Here is a 19,186-nt window from a genome sequence, read left to right as displayed (position 1 = left end):
TTGTATTACAATAAAGTAATATATTTTATTTACATTCCATACCTTGTAGATAATAGCTGATTACTTATGACTGTTGTGTTGAGAAAAGCAAAGCAATGAAAATAATTTGTTTTGGTCTATACTCAGGAATGAAATTAAGATTTAAAGAAAATTATTTGGGTGTACTTAGACTTTCCATAAAAATAACTATATTCTTAAATGTGTAGAATATAGTTTCTATTTGAAACCATACTTTCTGTACTCTTTTCCTAATTAATACATATTTGCGAAATACATCGCATACAGTGAGTACCTAAATATGAGGAAAACGATCCATGGCAAAACAGAGTGGGCGGACATCAAATGGAAAGGAGGATTTCTGAAAGATCCATTCCAGCGGGATGCCAGTAGCTGTGGGGTCATTGTCATCTTGGTATGTGAAGTGTTGTAATACTGATCTCTCTGTTTTTTTCTGTAAATTAAGTTAATGTTTGGGTTTCAACATTTTATACACATTGTAGTACAAAATTACAGAATACAAAATAATTGGGGTATTGTAAATGCTAACATATTCTGGAGTCTGACACAGTCCAGATGAGGCTTTTAAATATTATTGTTTGTTTAGATGACATTTCCGGCTGATCCAGTTTTAAATTTTGGGACCTCGAAAAAGGAAATGACACAAGAGCGCAAAAAGATGGCTCTCCAGATACTGCAAGATTCAGGTTTGTAAAGCAAGTGTTTGTCTGTTGTGTAGAGTAATACAACTAAGAATTCTCCTGGTTGTTACCCCGTTATTCCCCAAACTTTACATGTTGTTCCCTTATAAGTACATGTAAGTACTTTATAGGTACACTATAATAACAGAAAGTTACAATGGAAAATCACTGTAATTACGCAGTACTTTTCGGGCTGTAATCTAAAGCTTTACCAATAACTTTTTGACCAAAGAATGTTGTTCTTTGTAGCGTTAAGCAGAATGTTAATTAGAGGCAAAACACAGACACAACAGCACAGTAATATTGATGTAATCTGGTCATAGATATACTAGAGGTTATACAATATTTTAAAGCCTGGTTTAAAGGCTGCATTTAGTAACAACCTGAATAACTCGTTGGTTATGGTTTAGTACAGAACAAATGAAATGTATGCAGTCTTTGCAGCATGTGATGTTAAAATTTTAAGGCTTTTCAATTAAACAAGGACATTGACACTGAGCTATGAACACCTTATGTTTTTGTTACCAATTTATTTCTGTTTATACCTAAAATTTTTAGTGTTTGATGTGCCCAATAACTGTGCCATGTGCTCACTGAAAAAGCCAAGTGGAAGTGGGCCTCCTATGACAAACTGGGTATGTTTTTTTTTTTTCACTTGTGAAAGATGAATTGGAAAGTAAAAAAGCAGTAACAATCTAACCCGTGGATCTGTGTTTGTAGCAGATCAGTGATATTTCCAACTTATTACTTTCTAGATCCAGTGTGATACCTGCGAGAGGTGGTACCATGAAGAGTGTCTGGGCATGACTGAAGGGGAGCTGGAACAGGCCAGACTAAATGATTGGGACTGCATTTTGTGCCCTTAGAGAAGTGATTTTATTTTTATTTAGATTATGCTATTTTTATTGTAAAATATTGTTGTTAGTTCCAGTGTCCCTTTAAATAATTTGTGTAATATTAAATATTTTTCAAAATAATTTGTAAATAGCCATTAACACTAGAAGTCCCAGAGATTTGTAACCCTCCTTTAGCCAAGTGGATGCTAACTGGTTAGTCTTTTGGGTATCATTAGCATCAATTCATGTGTAAATGTGGTCATTACCTGAGCAATCAGCAGGGGGGTTGGGGGTGTGTGTGTGAATGGTTGCTGGTGGCTTGTTTGTATGTGGGGGGGAGGGAGGGCTGCTAAAAGCAGAGAACTTGATTGACCATGTCTCACATTGGCATGTAGGGTCTTGCCCAGGTGTAAACAGGTATGAATTAGCACATCTAATTGCATGCAGCTTGCTCTCAAATGAGAGGTAATTCCTTTTGTGCTGAGGTGGATACAATCTCACTGCACATAGCCTACTACTTCAGTGCCCTCAAGAATTCTGTGGTGTACGAACCTCCTCTCCAAGAAAAGAAAATGCAGACAAGACTCACCACTCGGCAGGCCTTGGAAATGATCCTGAGTGAAGTAAACCCTTGTGACTCAGATGGAGAAGACATAGAACTTCAGCCGGATTCGGACTCAGAGCTGTCTGATCTGTCTTCAGGTTAAGTTTCATTTCATATTATTTCCTATTTCATTTCAAACCAGTAAGTGGAAAACACCAAAAAAGCAGAGTGGAGTGACATAAATATTTACTCTGCCTTTTTTGTATTGTCCACTTTTTTGTTTGTACTACTTAGCAGACATTCACTGCCATCTGAAGTGCAAAACATTATTAGTTGTTTCTTTGCTTTAGTTGTATCTTTTTATTCAGGAAGATATTTCAGACATTATTCCGATACAGAGAAGGAGATACTGGAATTATTATTAGTATCTATGCATGCATTTGTGATATCATTTGACTTTTCCATCGCTCACAATTTGAATTTGTTCACACTGCAGATGAGGAGACTGCTCCTCAACCAAAAAAGAGAGCCCGTTTGGGGACTGACCTGACAGAGACAGCAAAAGATGGCACAGTGTGGCGTGAAGAACAGGTGGGGACGCGTCTCCCTTTCACCCCAATAAAAGCGTACGCTGCAGATGGAGAGCCAACGGCTAAGGCCAGGAAAAGTATCTCGAGTCGCCTTCAGAGCTTCCTGTGTTTCATCACTCTTGACATGCTTCATAGCATTCAAGAATGGACTATTCAACATGCACAGGAAACGGAGCATGTTCATTGGTTCATGGCCCTCCCTGAACTAATGGCATTTATTGCAATTGTCATCTTGCGGGGGCTTGCCAAGGTTCCATCACTACGTGACTGCTGGTCAGCAAACCTGGGAAACCCACATATCATTGGAACAATGCCGCGAAACCGCTTCCAAGACATCATGCGACACCTACGCTTTGATGACAGGTCCACCCGGAGTGATCGAGCAAAGACTGATAAGTTTGCTGCAATTTCCAGTGTGTGGGGATCATTTGTCACCAATTGCATCACGTCCTACAACCCTGGTCTACATATCACCGTTGATGAACAGCTTTTCCCGTCAAATACTCGCTGCTGTTTCCTGCAGTATATTGCAACTAAACCTGACAAGTTTGGGATCAAGTTTTGGGTGGCTTGCGACCTAAAATCCAAGTACATTTGTAATGTCCTCCCATATCTTGGCAAGGACCCTAGTCGTCCCAGTGGAGAGAGACTGTCTGAAAATGTAGTGATGAGGCTGATGGAACCATTCCTAGACAAGGGCAGAAATGTTACCACGGACAATTTCTTCACATCGCTGTCACTTGCGCATAAACTTCTTGGCCGGAAAACCACCATCCTCGGCACAGTCAACAAGATTCGTTCTATGTTTATGTGTTTCTAATTTTTAGAATTAACACCGCCAAGTGTGTCATTGTGTGTAAAAGTGCTATGAAAATAACAATTTATCTTATTTATTAGGTGTTTTCAACCACTGCTGCTATGCTGACGGCGTATGCGGCCAAACGGAAGAAGACCGTCTACATTCTTAGCAGCGTGCACAGCGTGATTCAGACTGATAATACCACCAAAAGGAAGCCAAACACTGTCACCCTTTACAACACCTCAAAGTGCGGCGTGGATGTGATGGACCAGATGGTGCGGGAGTACACTGTCCGCACAGGGACACGGCGCTGGCCAGTTGCCGTGTTCTATAACATGATTGACATGGCAGCACTGAATGCACATGTGCTGTATCAAGCATGCACCGGAAGGCAGGAAAGACGGGTGGACTTCCTGGTGGAGCTTGCAAGAGAGTTGGCTAACTCTCATATGTGTGCGAAGAAGGCAAGAAAAGAACAATTGCTTCGGACACAACCCTCCACACCTAGCCCTGGAAAAAGAGCCATGTGTCAGGTCAAACACCAATGCAAGAACAATCATGCCACTGTGCGATGTGTTCACTGCTACAGATACACATGTGGTAAATGCAGACGGGAGATACCATGGCAGTGCCAGGATTGTGAGTGATTGCTGGAATGTACTCACTCACTTTTTAATATTATTTGTAAATATGTGTACAAATGGTTGGTTTCTTTTTTATTTTATTTTGTACTGTTTTTATCAATAAATCTCAGCAACAAAGGAAAAAAAAAACATGTGTGTTGATTTCTCCCTAAGATGGCAAAGTGAAACACAAGTTTCCTTGAAGTGGCTCAGCATGGCCCCACATCGTTTACATAACAAAAGCAACCGTTCACAGCTGATTAAGGATATTAGCCTAAAGCCTTCCAGCCCATCGGCTGTCCTGCGGGTTTTATAGGTAGAAAAGCCAAATGGCTGCTCTCTGGGACTTCTAGTGTTAAAGGAGTCATAATGTAGAAATTTCACTTTTCCACGAGAATCAATGTATGTTATGATTGCATAATGATTATACACTGGCCGGGAAGCCGATATTTAAAAGTGAAGCGTTTGTTTACCTCGGGGTTTGTAAAATAGGCCACGTGCACGCGCAGGAAAAAACGAGATTTTGATTTCTTCCCCTTCTTGACGTCAAGACGGGGGAGGATATACCAAATATGGACACCGCAAACCTATGCCGCGGGAAGCCCGCCCCTCTCCCCCTCTCCCCCTCAGATTCAGTTTAGTTGACTCGAGAAAGATGGAGAAATCGAGTGCACACCTGAGATGCTCTGTGGGTGACTGCCACAAACAACATGCAAATGTGTTTTATCTACCAAAAACGGACGAAACTATCAGGGAACAGTGGATGAAATTCATTTTTAATGACGCTGTCCCAACAACTCTTTCAAGTGGCGTATCGTTAGGTGTGTGCGCTAAACATTTTACACCGGAATCTTTTACAAATTTGGGGCAGTATCAGGCGAACTTGGCCTCGAAGCTCCGTTTGGGAAAAGGTGCCATCCCAACCATCAGGGACTTGCCAGAAATTGAAAAGGTAAGACTGTGTTTTTATTGCTCTACTGTGGTTAACAAATAGCAGCTAACTGCTAATGCGGCTATTGTATGTAACGTTACCTTCGAGGTAAACATGGGGAATGGACTCTACGAATGCTAGCCACATCTTTCCACTTTGTTTTACACTAGCAGCTACAGTAGTGACGGTACAGGAGTCCATGCTCAGTGGCTAAAACTGTTTAAATGCAAGTATGAAAACAATATACCACTAAACATTATTAGCCAAACTCATGCAAAACATGCAGTTTGAAAATAGCTTTCAGTTAGTGGGGCTTCTGTAAGAATGTATCTGGCAATGGTGTATTTTTTCTTTTTTCTTTGGTTGTGATTACAATTTCACTAACAATAAGTACCGTCACATTTATTGAGCTATTGCAGTATTTTGTCTATGTTTTTGTACTGCTTGGAAGTAGTAAAATACATTCCTGCAACCAATCAACGCGCCCCTCATTTGCATTATTATAATGACCGTCCACGACAGCCAAAACATCGCATCAGATCTCGCGAGACAATAATGCCTTTAGAAATAAGGGTCTGAGGGGCTCTGTGGTGATTTTTTTTCCACTTTTCTTTTTTAGAAGTGCCTAAAATACTATAATAGAGCATTTGGGTATCCAAGGTAACACAACATTATGACTCCTTTAAACAATTTTACATGTGAAATTCAACATCAGAATCTGTTGTCATTTCATATGTGACACTGTGCTCTTATTTTGTAATACAACATCAGAATGTCCTGAAACTGGGCAGGTGACACGGTGGGAAGGTGTGCTCTCCATCTGAGGTGAAATTGGGCTCTGTAAACTAGGATTTTGTTTTTTATGATTTTCTGAATGTAAAGACACAACAATATATTATTATTTTAGGATGGACAGATGGATGGATCGATAGATAGATAATTATAAATAGATACATAATTATTCATAGATAGATAGATAGATAGATAGATAGATGCAGACAGACAGACAGAGTGAAAGATAAATTAATGTGAAATAGCCTTCGCTGGAAGATCAATTGTTTTCAATCCAGATGACGGTCTGACGGTCTTACCGTAATAGCTAGTGTATGCGCGAACCGCGAAATATAGCGGCGGCTAGATTGACACTTTGGGGTGGCAGCTGGCTTGACCGCAGTGGGAAACCCGTGTGCGTGAGCACGAGCAGACTGTCATGTGTGTCAGTCACATATGTCAGTCTGATAGGTTATAAAACTTCTTTCAATTGATGTCTAAAATAGGCTATAAAAAGGATGTCTAAACAGGCCCGAGGCCCGGCCCGCATGTGAACTATGACGTGAAAATTGGCCCAAAAGTGCCTGTTATAGGCTAATGATTGTGACTGAGGGTAACTTTTTTTTTTTATATATAAAATATTAATGCCCTGGCAGTGGCAAATAGCTTTGGTTTTATATTTGATTTGATTACATTCATGTTTAAGTTGAGATTCATAATAAATAATTCAACTGATAGCCTACTGTGTAAAGGGAATATTACTGTTAAAAAGCACATTATTTGATTAAAGTGTTTGCAAACCAAATTTATTTTATTTTTAATTTTATGCAGTTAATTAGCCCCTGCACGAGAAAATAATTGATTCTTGAGTCATCAATATGAAAAAAAATTCAGCACCATTGCCATGGACATTGCCTGGTAATGTCCCACTTAAGATATCTTAAACAGCTTTAAGGTGTGGTTTGAGGAACACACCTAGAAGTGGTATACCTTTAGTTATACCTTAAGAGTCTTCATAGTGCACTAAGAGAAAACGTTATCAGGAAACGCAGCCCAGAGAATTAAAAAACACTTAATGATTATCTAAAGAAAAAAAAATGTGTTGCACTGATAATAAAAAACAAACTTGAAATTTAAGGCGTTTCCGATTTAATTATGTTTGTGTTGGCTACATGAATATATTAATGTAGACAAATTAATGTCACTAGCTTTAAAAGTACAACTTGCCCAACAAATAAATGCATAAAGGTGTCTTTATTCTATTTGCATAACTTTATATATAGTGACATCCCTTTTACATGTGTTCGTCACATTGTTTTAACTGAGGAGGTATCACATAGGCCTATATTCAAAACAAGGCATCGCTGATAGATAGAAAAAAATCTGTTATAATTTATCAACAGTTGTTATATTTCAAACAATCATATATACAAATTTACAAATACACTTTACATATTATTTAAAAATATAGTAGGCTATTCATATTCATAAATGCCATCAGAAACATGTTAACAATTTTTTGGATGAATTCAGCAAAACATTTTACAAACTGAACTAACCCATACTTCTACTTCATACTCAAATGCATCTACACAATATTTTAATTTGCAAACTTCAGACAATTTAGATGAGCCTACAAATGAATATAACCAATTCAAATATACTAACAAATCTATTAATCAAAAAAAAAAAAAAAAAATTCAAATGTTAAGTGTAAATTTGATCATAACATTAGAAACATTTACATTTAATTATTTATAAAACACTTTTATCCAAAGCAAATTACAAATAAGAAGAGTTATAGAAGCAATCAAACTATCAATATGGAAACTATAAGCAAGAGCTGTGACCAGTCTTAATGCTCTGGGCTGCATTTCCCAATAACATTGTTTCTTAGCACACTACGAAGACTCTTAAGGTAAGCTATAACTAAAGGTATACCATTGCTAGTCGTTTTCCCTGAACCATACCTTAGTAAGCTGCTTAAGGCCACATTTACACATAGCCGGGTATTTAGAGAAACGAATATTTCTCCCCCTCCGTTTTCAAAAATAACATCGTGCACACAACATCGTTTTCAAAAAAGTTGTCGTTTACATAAACCCGCATAAATACGCCGTCGAGCTACATAATAATTATGCCAAACCTATGGGCGGCAGTGTAGGGAGAAGGGTAAAGCCATGCAAGCCAATCAGAATCCTCAAAATCGACAACAACGAATAGCACGAGCGACTTCTACAGTTCCTTTCAAAACAACAGACATGGCGCGAGATTCGTTTGTGTGGACAGACAGCGAAGCAAATGCAAACAGGCCAAAAACGTTTGCACAACAGTAAAAATGAGTACCACCTTAACAGCATCCATGATCAAATAGTAGCCAAACAAACTCTAAACATAGGGCGCTCGCATGACGTAAGCATTTTCTGGCGCATAATGTGACGTTTGAGAACCTAAAACCCCGTTTCTCCCAGTTGACACGGCAACACATAACCGGCGTTTTCAGAAATCTCCACTTTGGCCGGAGTTTTTAGAAATAATCGTTTTCTTGGATAAAAACGGCGTTTTCGTGTAAATGACAGGCCAAAACGCAGGAAAATATCTGCGTTTTCCCATCGTGTAAACGGGGCCTAAGATATACCTTCTTACGTGCGACGTTATCAGGTGCTGTGGACTGCTGTGAACAGGAGGAAATAGCATCATCCAAATACCATAGATAAACAAAAGTTATAAAAATTTTAATCATATATATATATACATATATATCTACAACCCTACAATTATAAGCTGTAAATTCATATTTCACCTGTTCTCCCATCTTGATTTTAATTTACTTTCTTTATTACAGATTTCAAACTTATCTGCAGCAGTGCACAGAGTCGACGCTGCCAGCAAACCTGTGACTGCATTTGGAGCATTATGTGAAGTGAGAACCTGCACCATAGCAGACACCACAGGGCAAATATAACTTTCATTGTGGGACAAACAGACTGAACTAGTTCAAACCAACCGCTCATACAACTTCTCCAATCTTTCAACCCGTATTTTCAACAGTAAATTAAACCTGACAACAAGTTCACAAACCGCCATAACTTTGTTAGAAACACAGCCTGCATCCATTTCTACACACACTAATCAACAACCTCCACTACTACACATCACAGGAGAGATTGAAGGGGCTGTGATCAATCAATCGAAAAAATGTCCAAAATGCAACACTACACAACAGGTTAACCTTAAACAAACTTTCCACCGCTGCAAACTATGCAAAATATTGCATAAACCATGCATAAACATTATTCTCTCAAAAATGAAAACATGTACATACACGTGGCTCACATATTATGGTAGCCCTGTTTGTGCAATATAGAGTGAATTTACACCTTTGCCATTAATATGTTTATAAGCAACTGAAAAAAGCACAAATGTCAGGGCATGTCAGAACATCTCAAGGGCCCCAAAAACAGCCCAGACCCCAGAGGGTTAATCTATTCTATTCTACTATTATTATATAAGAATTTCGATACGCTGTTACTTGAAAATGCTACTGCTGCTTGTTAGCTTTTGAGATATGGGTTTCTCCTGATTACACATTTAATATAACTGATAACATGACTGAGTAATACTGTTTTTAAAAAGTTATTGTTTTATCGGTATAATGAACAACCGTCTATCTATTCACAAAACTTACTTTACTCAGTGTATCGTTTTCTTTAGGTGTACATGTGGCAACTGTGTTAAAATGCCAACAGAACGTGAAAGCATCTGTTGCAAAGAAATACAAAAGGTATTGTAAAAATATATATGCGATTACATATAATTTTTTTTTACTTTATACATGTTTGTCTTATACACACCAAATAGCAATGAACTAACTGGCTACTATAAACAAACAGCGTTGGCATTGGTTGCGTTCTTGATCAAATCGAAAAATTACGTCATAAAGTATACATGGAAAATACATTTACAAAATTAGTACATAATTACAAATTTAGGTCCAAAATGTTTGTACGCGTTTGTCATAAGCCACGTTTCCATTACTCTTAAAATTGCGCAAATTGAAATTGCGAATTGAAAATACGCACAATGGAAACACGTCAATTTCACAAAAACTCCTGTTTATCGCAAAAAAGTTTTTACGCTCCCATGAGGTGGTTTTTCAGGCAATTCGAAAAAGTAATATTTTGCAAAACTGCAATGGAAACAGTTTTTGCGCATTTACAGGTCACCTGACTTAGAAGACGTGGTGTGTTTAAGGTCCATGTATAGCTACGCAAATAATAATAATTTTATATTATTTTATTATAACATTTAATAGGCTATATTTAGAAGACGCTTTTATGCAAAAAAAGGAACAAAGCTGAGTGTGGAGCGCGCACTGCATGGCACGGAGGCACGGAGGCACGGGCGCGAACACTTGCATTTTCCTATCAACAGTGGAAACAACTTTATTTTACTCTATCATTTCTGGTCATACAGAAAATAATAATACATTATTCTCAACTACTTTTATATTTGTGTAAACTCACAATAACAATAAAACGTTGTGCTTTTGTAAAATAAAAGAAAACAATCAGACGCACTTTCATGATCTCCGTAATGTGGAGCGCGAGAACTGAAACAAAATATAGCCTATGTAGGCTAAAGATTGAAATGTCCACTTTAAAACGAACAAATTCGAATCGAAAGCTTATACCTTCTTATTATGTAAGGTGCATTTCTCTCTAAAAGCGCATCTGCTTAACAGCGGAGATGGAGATGTGATTTTAACCAAAACAATAGTTTCACGAGTTCACATCTACATATAATTAATACAATAAGTTTATGCGTATTTGGCGTGCTGTCCGGGGGGAGGGCTCCGAGCTCGGAGTTAAGCCCGAACCCAAAGTACTCCCCCCAGTTGGTAAGTGTAGATGGAACTGGAAGTGTAGATGGAACTGGAAGTGAGGAGATGGGGTGGAGGAGGGATGCTGACAAACTTTCAATGAACAGAGATAGGTCTGCTGTGAATTTATACTCTGTCATTGAGTTGATTACTGATTAATCTCCAGCTGTGCATAATTTGGTTAATTATCTGAACCTGCTCCTCCCGAACTTTGTTAAATAAAACCTCATTTAACATAAAATGAATGGCTCTTCTCATTCGGCACTGTGGAAAAACATCAATTCCAGGTTCTAATTTGGCCTCAGAAAACCAGTAAAATCGACATGTTTTCCATATTAATTTGTGAATATTTTAAATGTTTAGTAAAGGGGCAAAAAGTCATAAACAAAAATCTGAAAATTCGTCGATAGCCTATATACTTTTTTTGCGCAGCAGCTGGTGTAGTTCAAATTAAAATTTTGGTGTTCAACTTTGCGTTTTAAAAAAACAACAACCATACATTTTTTGTTTTTCAATTACGGGTTAAAAAAGGAACGAATGGACACAAAAGTAGCCTACAGAAATTAGGGCGAAACACCCAGAAACTCCTTAGGCTATGTGTCGTTCGCAGTATAAGGGTCTTTCCCTGCCATTAATGCTTGGATAACACGCCAAGTCTCCTTCCATTAATAATAATAATAATAATAATAATAATGTCTAATGCAGTGGCTTTGATATTATATAAACCAACGTCCGTTGTCGTGATTTTTGGAATGACTTATCGCGAGAGAAAAAAGTACGTTTTAGTCGCATAACATCGGTTAATGGAAACGCCGTCATTTCGCAATAGTTTTTTTATCGATATTTAGATAATAGTAGGGGTGTGCATTGGCACTGCCCTCACAATTCGATTCGATTACGATTCACCAGGTAACGATTCGATTCAATTCGATTCTACGATGCATTGCGATGCATCAGAATTCTACTGCACACAACAAGGCAAATTTTTCATCAGTCATGAGGCAATACAAGCAGTCAGATATTGAACAACAGATTTTATTGGCTGCTATGTGTGTATTATCACTCTCCTGTATCTTTGACATAAATGTCATTAAATAAAATAAAATTTAATGGTACAGGGTATTGGATATGGCATTTTCAAACCTGAAAAAGAAAGCATAAATCACTGCTTTCAGTGCTTTGAATGAGAAATGTTTCTCTTCTCTCTGCTTGAGAACCATTTTAAATTAAATTTCAACTTTATTGTCCAACTCAAGGCCAGAAAATAAACAGTGTAGGGGTTTAACGGTTCACAAAATTCACGGTTCGGTTCAATACGATACACTTGTGTCACGGTTCGGTACGTTTTCGATACAGCAAAAAGAAAGAAATGCCAGAGAAATTTCCTTGATTTTTTTTTTTTTTATTCTTTTTTTATTAAAACTAACATCATAAAGTATGAATTTTTTTTTCTTTGAGCAATGATGGAGCTATGATTGACTCTTCTTAGGAGCATATAAAACAAAACAGCTCCTTGGAAAAAATTAAATGTAATATTTTGTGCTTATAAACAAATGTTTATTTTAGTTCAGATTAACATTTGAGGGCAGCAATGTTATTCATAATGTCGAAATAAATCCGACATAACGTTACTTGAAAGCATTATAGCCTACTATTCCTGCCAAACTTCCAAAGTTGCAGTTACTGTTACTATACTACAGTAAATCCATGGTGAATATTGCAGATCTGTGGACACCAGATATCATTCATGTCACAATTTTTCTTCCTGGTTTCCGCGTCAGCGCTGTTTGATCCGTTAATAACGGAGAAATGTGAATGTTTCTCACTAGATCTCGCAGCGATGTTATTACTTTAGTGGCGAGTTCAAATGCTTTCTTTACTGGATCTCTTTGCGCTGTGTAGTATAAGATCGGCTCGCGCTGCTTTGGTCCAAACTGATAAACAGTCCGTCACGAGTAGCTCAGTTTCGTTCCGCTTACATTGCGTTTGCCATAATTTGATGTTGTGGTCGCACCAGCGTCTACATTATGAGCGCGCTTACATTTGAAATAACCGTTCGGTTTGAAAATGCGTGCTTGTACCGAACGGTTTTACGAATAGGCTACGCGTACCGTTACACCCCTAAAACAGTGACATAATCGATTATGGCACTTTGCCGCATCATGCTGAATCGTGCATGTCCCGCATTGCGATGCATCGCCGAATCGATTATTGTTGACACCACTAGATAATAGCGCAAAACATTTGCGCAAATCTGTAATGGAAACGCGGCTATAGACACACGAAATAGCATAACTAAGTGGCTACTAAAGTCAGCGCTGGCATTTACGTTCTTTACGTCCTTGATAAAACTAAAACATTACATCTAAAATTATACATGCAAATACATTTAAAATTATTAAGTCTTACTTACAGGTTGTGGCCCAACAAATGCTGCCTCTGGTTTTAAAGTTGGAACTGCTTCTTGTTTTAGTAACAGTTTCTTGTTGAATCCGACATAAGTTACGATTGTAATTTTCAGTAACTTAATCAAACATAAATTTTAGCCATTGTTGACGAACTACAGCGTCCGTAGGAAGCCCGAACACAGAAGACCTGACAGCTGGGTGAAAATAACACACTTTCGACGGCATGACTATACAGCTCTCCACTATAACTCTTCCTCTTTGACAAAGCCGCAGAAATATGGGCATGCCCCCTTTTTTGTATATTCCAGAGGGAGGGTTGATGTAAACATATGGGTTAGTTACGTTAAAACCCGGGAAGTATCTCGTTGTAGTCCCATTCGAGTCGTTTTTGTAGGCATTAAACTTCGTGATTTTTAAAAGACGATATCTCTTCTTACATTGAACTTTCAGCCCAGCAAATTTGCAGATACTGTTCATGCACCAACAGCAACATTACACACTATTTAAAATGAAAAAAGTGAAATCGCAATCAACCACCCCTTTAAGCTATCATGATTTATTTATTTATTTAGTAAGTTCGGTATTTTACACTTAAAGCCCTGTTTACAGATCGTTTCTGATAAAATAGAACGGTTAAGATTAAAATTTGGACAAATGCTGCTGTCCCGAGAATTTTAGCCATTGTGTAGGTGGGGGGGGGGGGGGGGGGGGGGGGGGGGGGAGCGAAAGAAACCTAAAATTCTCTCACCAATATTCGTGACCTCAAACACAACTTCAAAGGAGGAGTTCCATGGATAATTTTCCCTCACGCTCTTTCTCTAGACAACAAAACAAAAGAGTTTCTTTTGTTAACCATGGGGGGGAGATTCAGAGACATTGATTTCTCAATTGACAGACAAGTGACATCACAAAAGAGAAAAAGAGATAGAACTCCACGCTACTTTCCTCGAGAAAATGACAGAGCCGAGGAAAGGCCTCAAAGGTTCTCACACAACAATGAGTATATACCAGCCCAGCCAGCACTATTTGTTGGAGCCATTGTGTATTGGGATGGGTTGGCACTGTGTTCTGCCACAAGTCTACTTAAGACAGGGGCTAATTAGTGCAGGCGTGACGCACAGTGAGGTGCGTGGTTTTTGACCGTGAGACACGGCATGTAATCATGGAGACTGACTTGAGTTAAGTTTTATTTTACGCGCTCTCACCGCCGCGGCCCGGGTTCGATTCCCGGTCAGGGAATGAGCTTTTGCCCTCCGGCGAAGGTCGTGATTGCAAAATGCCGCACTGCAAGCTCAAGCGCTGACGGCCTCGTTGAGAAGCACGGCCAAGGAAAAAATCCCTCCTTTGAGCCAGCGACCTAAGGATTGCTAACTTGCCACCTACAGTTTTCCGCTCTACCAGCTGAGCTATCGAAGGCACACTGGTTGGGGATGGAACCTCAACCCATCAGGTTTCTGAAGCTCGGCCGCTGGCTAAAAGTGCTACTGGCACAGACAGACGTGCTGGCTGTCTCGATAAGTGAAGCATAGACAACCCTAACCAGGTTGTAGCAAGGCCTCCAGAGGGTTACAACCTAATGCAGGTGCATGCTGTCAAACGTAGTCAGCAGGATTCGAACCTACGCGGGGAGACCCCAATGGATTTCTAGTCCATCGCCTTAACCACTCAGCCACGACTACAAGCTGGCCACGTCATTTTGCTTGGTGCCTTGCAGCGTCGCTGCCCGAGGCCAGCGCAGGTCGACAGCAAAACGTAGCGCTCCACAAAAAAAAGAGGCTCGATCACCCGAACAGGGACTTGAACCCTGGACCCTAAGATTAAAAGTCTGATGCTCTACCGACTGAGCTATCTGGGCTCTCTCTAGTTACGCGTGCGAGTTTCATGGGAACGCGCAGAGAAATGAATGGTATCGGCTGAAAAAACAGACGTTTCGCCCATGCATCGCGCTCCCTTCTTCGACGATTAAGAACGGCCGTTCAAACGTCTCCTATGTCAAAATATATTTGCGAATTCGTGGGAATGCAGCCTATTAGACGGATAATAATAATCAACCACTGACAATAATGCTAGGAAAAAGAACAAAAACTCACAGCTTCTTGTCTGGAAAGCATCTTGGCACGCTTTAATGCTGTGGACTTGCCGCGCTCTTATGGTTATTGTAAACTTGCTTCAAAGGTGCAGTTGTTTGGAGAATAGAGCAAGTCCACTGCACTCTAGGTAACAGCCAGCGAGTGTACTGACACCTGGCGATTAGAAAATATACCAGCACCATATTCTCTCTGAAGCAATATTTTTTCAGTCTTTTCTCTAAGGGTTCAAACCTGAGAGCTCATGCTCTCACAGAAGGTCCCAGTGGCAATTCACTCAAACATCAAGAGCACGTCAAGGGCGCACCGTGCAAAAAATAAAGGAAAAGAAAGTGGTCTGAAGGACGGGGTGAGGAGAGGTGGCAACATGGAGCTCAATTTCAAAATCTTGCCGTGACTTGGATTCGAACCGGGCTTGCTGCGGCCACAACGCAGAGTACTAACAACTATACGATCACGGCGAGCTACCGGTCTCCCCGATGTGTCACTGAGTACAACAGGGCCCTTGTCATCTTTAGCTTGCAGACAAAACCTTTTCTTACAAACCTAACCCTTTTCAAGGGTAATATTGTCACAGTGACTTTTTTCTTTTTATAAAGTTTTAGCAAGGCCTCCAGAAGCTTGCAACCTAAAGCAGGCGCATGCTGTCAAACGTAGTCGGCAGGATTCGAACCTGCGTGGGGAGACCCCAAAGGATTTCTAGTACATCGCCTTAACCGTATATATATATATATATATTGTTACGTCTGAGGATGTATACGGTGTGTCAAAGGTGTGACTGTGTATTTGGGTTTTGTTCTTTGCTCTCCTTGCTCTGTCTCTGTCTTTTCACTATTACGACAGGTACTCGAACCAGCTGTACCCAATCTATGGATGCCTGATGTGATTGGAGGGTGAAGGGGAGGAGCAAGGATATAACCCGGAGTGGATCTGTTGAGAGCGGAGAGAGAGACTGTTGATGCCAGGATTAATTCCTTCTCCTGTCGCCCAGACCACATTGTTGCTTTATTTGCTTAAATAGTTGTTGATTTGTTCCTGAGTAAGTGAGCTCAGGATGTGTTGTAAGTGTTCTTAAGTTGAAAGAGAACTGAACTTGTATTATGTTTGATTTCATGTTAAGTAGCCTATGTCATCTTTAATTATCCTGATTTGGGGAAGGTAGGGGGAGGGTGCCTTTTTTGTTTATATTCCTCGTTTTCTCCTGTTTACGGATAGACAGGGAGAGAGGGAAGATTGATGTTATTTATTTTCTTCAGGTTATCTTGTTCCAGGTTATTTACTAAGATTTTTGGGTTAGTTAGTTTAAGTTTTGTTTGTTACTTTGGCATAGCTCTCCCCCGAAGATATTACTTCTTTTTCTTTTTATTATCATTATTACTAAACTTTGTCTTTGTTATCCTTCTTGTGAACTTGTTATTCTTTATATTTTTCAAATACAAAGATATTATTTGAATCTGTGGTTGTGTGATTTCTGGGACAGGAGGTTGGATTATCCTGGTACTCTCTCCAAGGGTTAATTTTCTTTATTTAATTTAAGTTAAATTTTATTTTATTTACTTTGCTACTGACTCCCCAACCCTAGATGGGTAGTTATGTAACAAAATATATATATACGCTTTGATCTGAGCCAGCTGGTACATCAAAATGGCATCACCAACGTTTCGTACCATGTTACCTACAACATTTACTCACAGGATGCATGTGTTGACCTCTTGTGGTCCAGGTGTGGTCTCCAGGAGGTAGTCGGAAACCATGGGACACTCTTCCCTGTGTACTCCATGGCTGAATGTGCCAATTTTCAGTCGAACATTGACCACATGCCTTGTGATTTCAGTCAAGTTCTCAAGCAGGTTGTGCGGGATGACAGCTGCAAACTAAACTTCCTGCAACTGTACGCAGTCACACCACATTGTCACCAGGGAACCCCTGCTATGCACCCAGTAAGTAGGGTCATCACTACATGCGATCTACATATTGAGAAGCATCGGCGGATGCTTCTCAAGGATGCCAAATTATACGTTGACCACATGGATGATCTTACCATCAAAACGAATACAAGGACCTTTGCGAGGATGGAGGGTGTTTTTCTTGTGTATCCTGGATTTCCCGAGGTCGTCGATGCCATCAGTTTTTTTGACCCGATGATGCTCGACAATCTGTTTGAGACAATGCCCATGCTGATACCTTTCAAGGATTATGAAGATGGAATAGGTTTGAGGCATGTGGTAATGCCAATTGCTACATACCACAGTGGCACTCTTTTTGACCTCCTACAAAACCAGAAGGGGCTGGGCTAGTAGACATTTTCACAGTCGAATCACTCCAGTCAATTGAACAGGCAAAAGCTCTTATTACGGCGGAAGCACCAAACTCTTCTGTTACACTCAGAACTGAGACTGCACGTGCACTGACCTACGCAGAGGTAGTGACACGGAGTGTACACACATCCACCAGTAGTGTAGCTACCACCACACAGGCAGCTTGCACCATAGTTTCACCACCACAGGTAACACATGTACCTGTCACTACCACCGAACAGGTTGCAGGCACCACTGAGTAACACCACCACGAGTAACCACCACTGACTCACCGATTCAACCTCAAATTATAACACATACTATTGAGATTCAGACTTCTCCGGGTTTATTAGTTAGGGGGGATTGGCCACTTGATGAGGAAGTTCCTCCGGCAGGCCTTCAAGTAACGTTCCAGCCTATACAGGCTGTTGAGAGCCAGTCCATACAGGCTATTGAACCCCCTCTAACTCAGGAGGCAGAGAACACACAAGAGGTAGAGCCCGAACACACGAGAGGTAGAGCCCCAGCCCATACAGGCACCAGAGCTCCCTCTCATTCAGATGACAGACCCCCCGTCCTCTTGAACAAAGAACAGCTAAAAAAGCCAGTAAAGAGAAGTACTGTAAGGATATCTTACCCCCTCTGGAGGAGCTCATACAGGCTCCTGTCCCTGCTGAGGCGGACCGACAGTTAAGTTTAGCCAGCCCCCAGCAGTTGGAGGAGCCTGTGGTGGCCCTTTTGGTAGCTGTTAGTGAGGAGGACTCATATCCTTGTCCCTTACAAAAGGCAGGGTCGACTCATTCTAGCGACCTTCTCTTCTCTGAGCACTCAGACCAACAACTTAAGCCATCTGCACTTTTAACTGTGAGGCACTATGCCCAAGATGTAGCCCAGTTTATAAATTTCGGAAACGCCTCCAACATCCTGCCACCTCAGCAAGACGGTCCTTATCGGGCTGTGCTGGGAGATGCGCTGTGTGCTAAAAACGCTAGGCAGGGGCGTGGCTATGCACCAGGCGGTGGTCAAGACCATGAAGGAGGAGCGGGTCTTAAGGAAGGCGACCCTGCTTAAGTGCCAGGATCTGGCCAGAAAAGCCTGAATTTTTAATGGAAGCAGCCCTACAGATTAGGGAGTCAGAACACCGGAACCTTAAAATCAGCAAAAAAATAGTCATAATTAGTGATTTGAACTTAGCTAGGTTCCCAGCTTCCAACTGCCCCGACCTGCAGGTAGAAAGTTACCCGGGGGGGCTAAGATTCACCATGGGGGTACTCTGATTGAGAAAGCCATACTCGAGACTGTACCAGAAAAAAAACATTGTTGCATTTGGTCTTAACATCAGACAACAGAAGTACCGCATGTCAGCCACTACTGAGCTGCAGAGGGCCTACGGTATTATGAAGAGGAGAATGCTTAGGACAGGGATCCTCTTCACTTTCATCAATTTTTCGAGGACCCTCCCCCGATGAGGCATCCAGACAGGCTCTTCTGAAAGACCTTCGTGACAGGCATTTTTTAATTCTTAATGACCCCATGGACACACAGGCTGAATTCAGTCACAGACCACCAGGCGCTGCAGTTGAAACGCGCAACAACAGTCATTACATTTAAATCTTGGAACGCTGCCAGGCACACATACAGAAACATATCTAACTCACCTCCTTATTTGTTTTTTGTTTCATCTAATCATTCTAGGCCTGCTCAGCCGAATCTCCAAGAC

The 19,186-nt window shown here is 40.3% G+C and overlaps 3 protein-coding genes across 3 annotated transcripts in view; 2 read left to right on the top strand and 1 right to left on the bottom strand.

The window, feature by feature from the left end:
• LOC311289564 (uncharacterized protein) overlaps positions 1–19,186 on the top strand; it is a 401,792-nt gene that overhangs the window by 26,709 nt on the left and 355,897 nt on the right. The window lies entirely within an intron of this gene.
• Positions 1–19,186, bottom strand: part of LOC311289572 (period circadian protein homolog 3-like) — a 293,734-nt gene that overhangs the window by 88,524 nt on the left and 186,024 nt on the right. The window lies entirely within an intron of this gene.
• On the top strand, positions 1,807–4,114 carry LOC311289095 (piggyBac transposable element-derived protein 4-like; the record flags this gene model as incomplete). The annotated part of the gene is made up of 3 exons (XM_084406853.1): positions 1,807–2,236; positions 2,575–3,452; positions 3,566–4,114. The coding sequence occupies exons 1-3, from the start codon at positions 1,993–1,995 to the stop codon at positions 4,112–4,114; spliced, it is 1,671 nt and encodes a 556-aa protein (XP_084262979.1). The 5' UTR covers positions 1,807–1,992.

Source organism: Rutilus rutilus (genome assembly GCF_951802725.1).
Source record: "Rutilus rutilus genome assembly, chromosome: 4".
NCBI lineage: Eukaryota > Metazoa > Chordata > Actinopteri > Cypriniformes > Leuciscidae > Rutilus > Rutilus rutilus.
The sequence above is the reverse complement of the archived record's forward strand: the minus strand, read 5'-3'. Positions and strand labels throughout refer to the sequence as shown.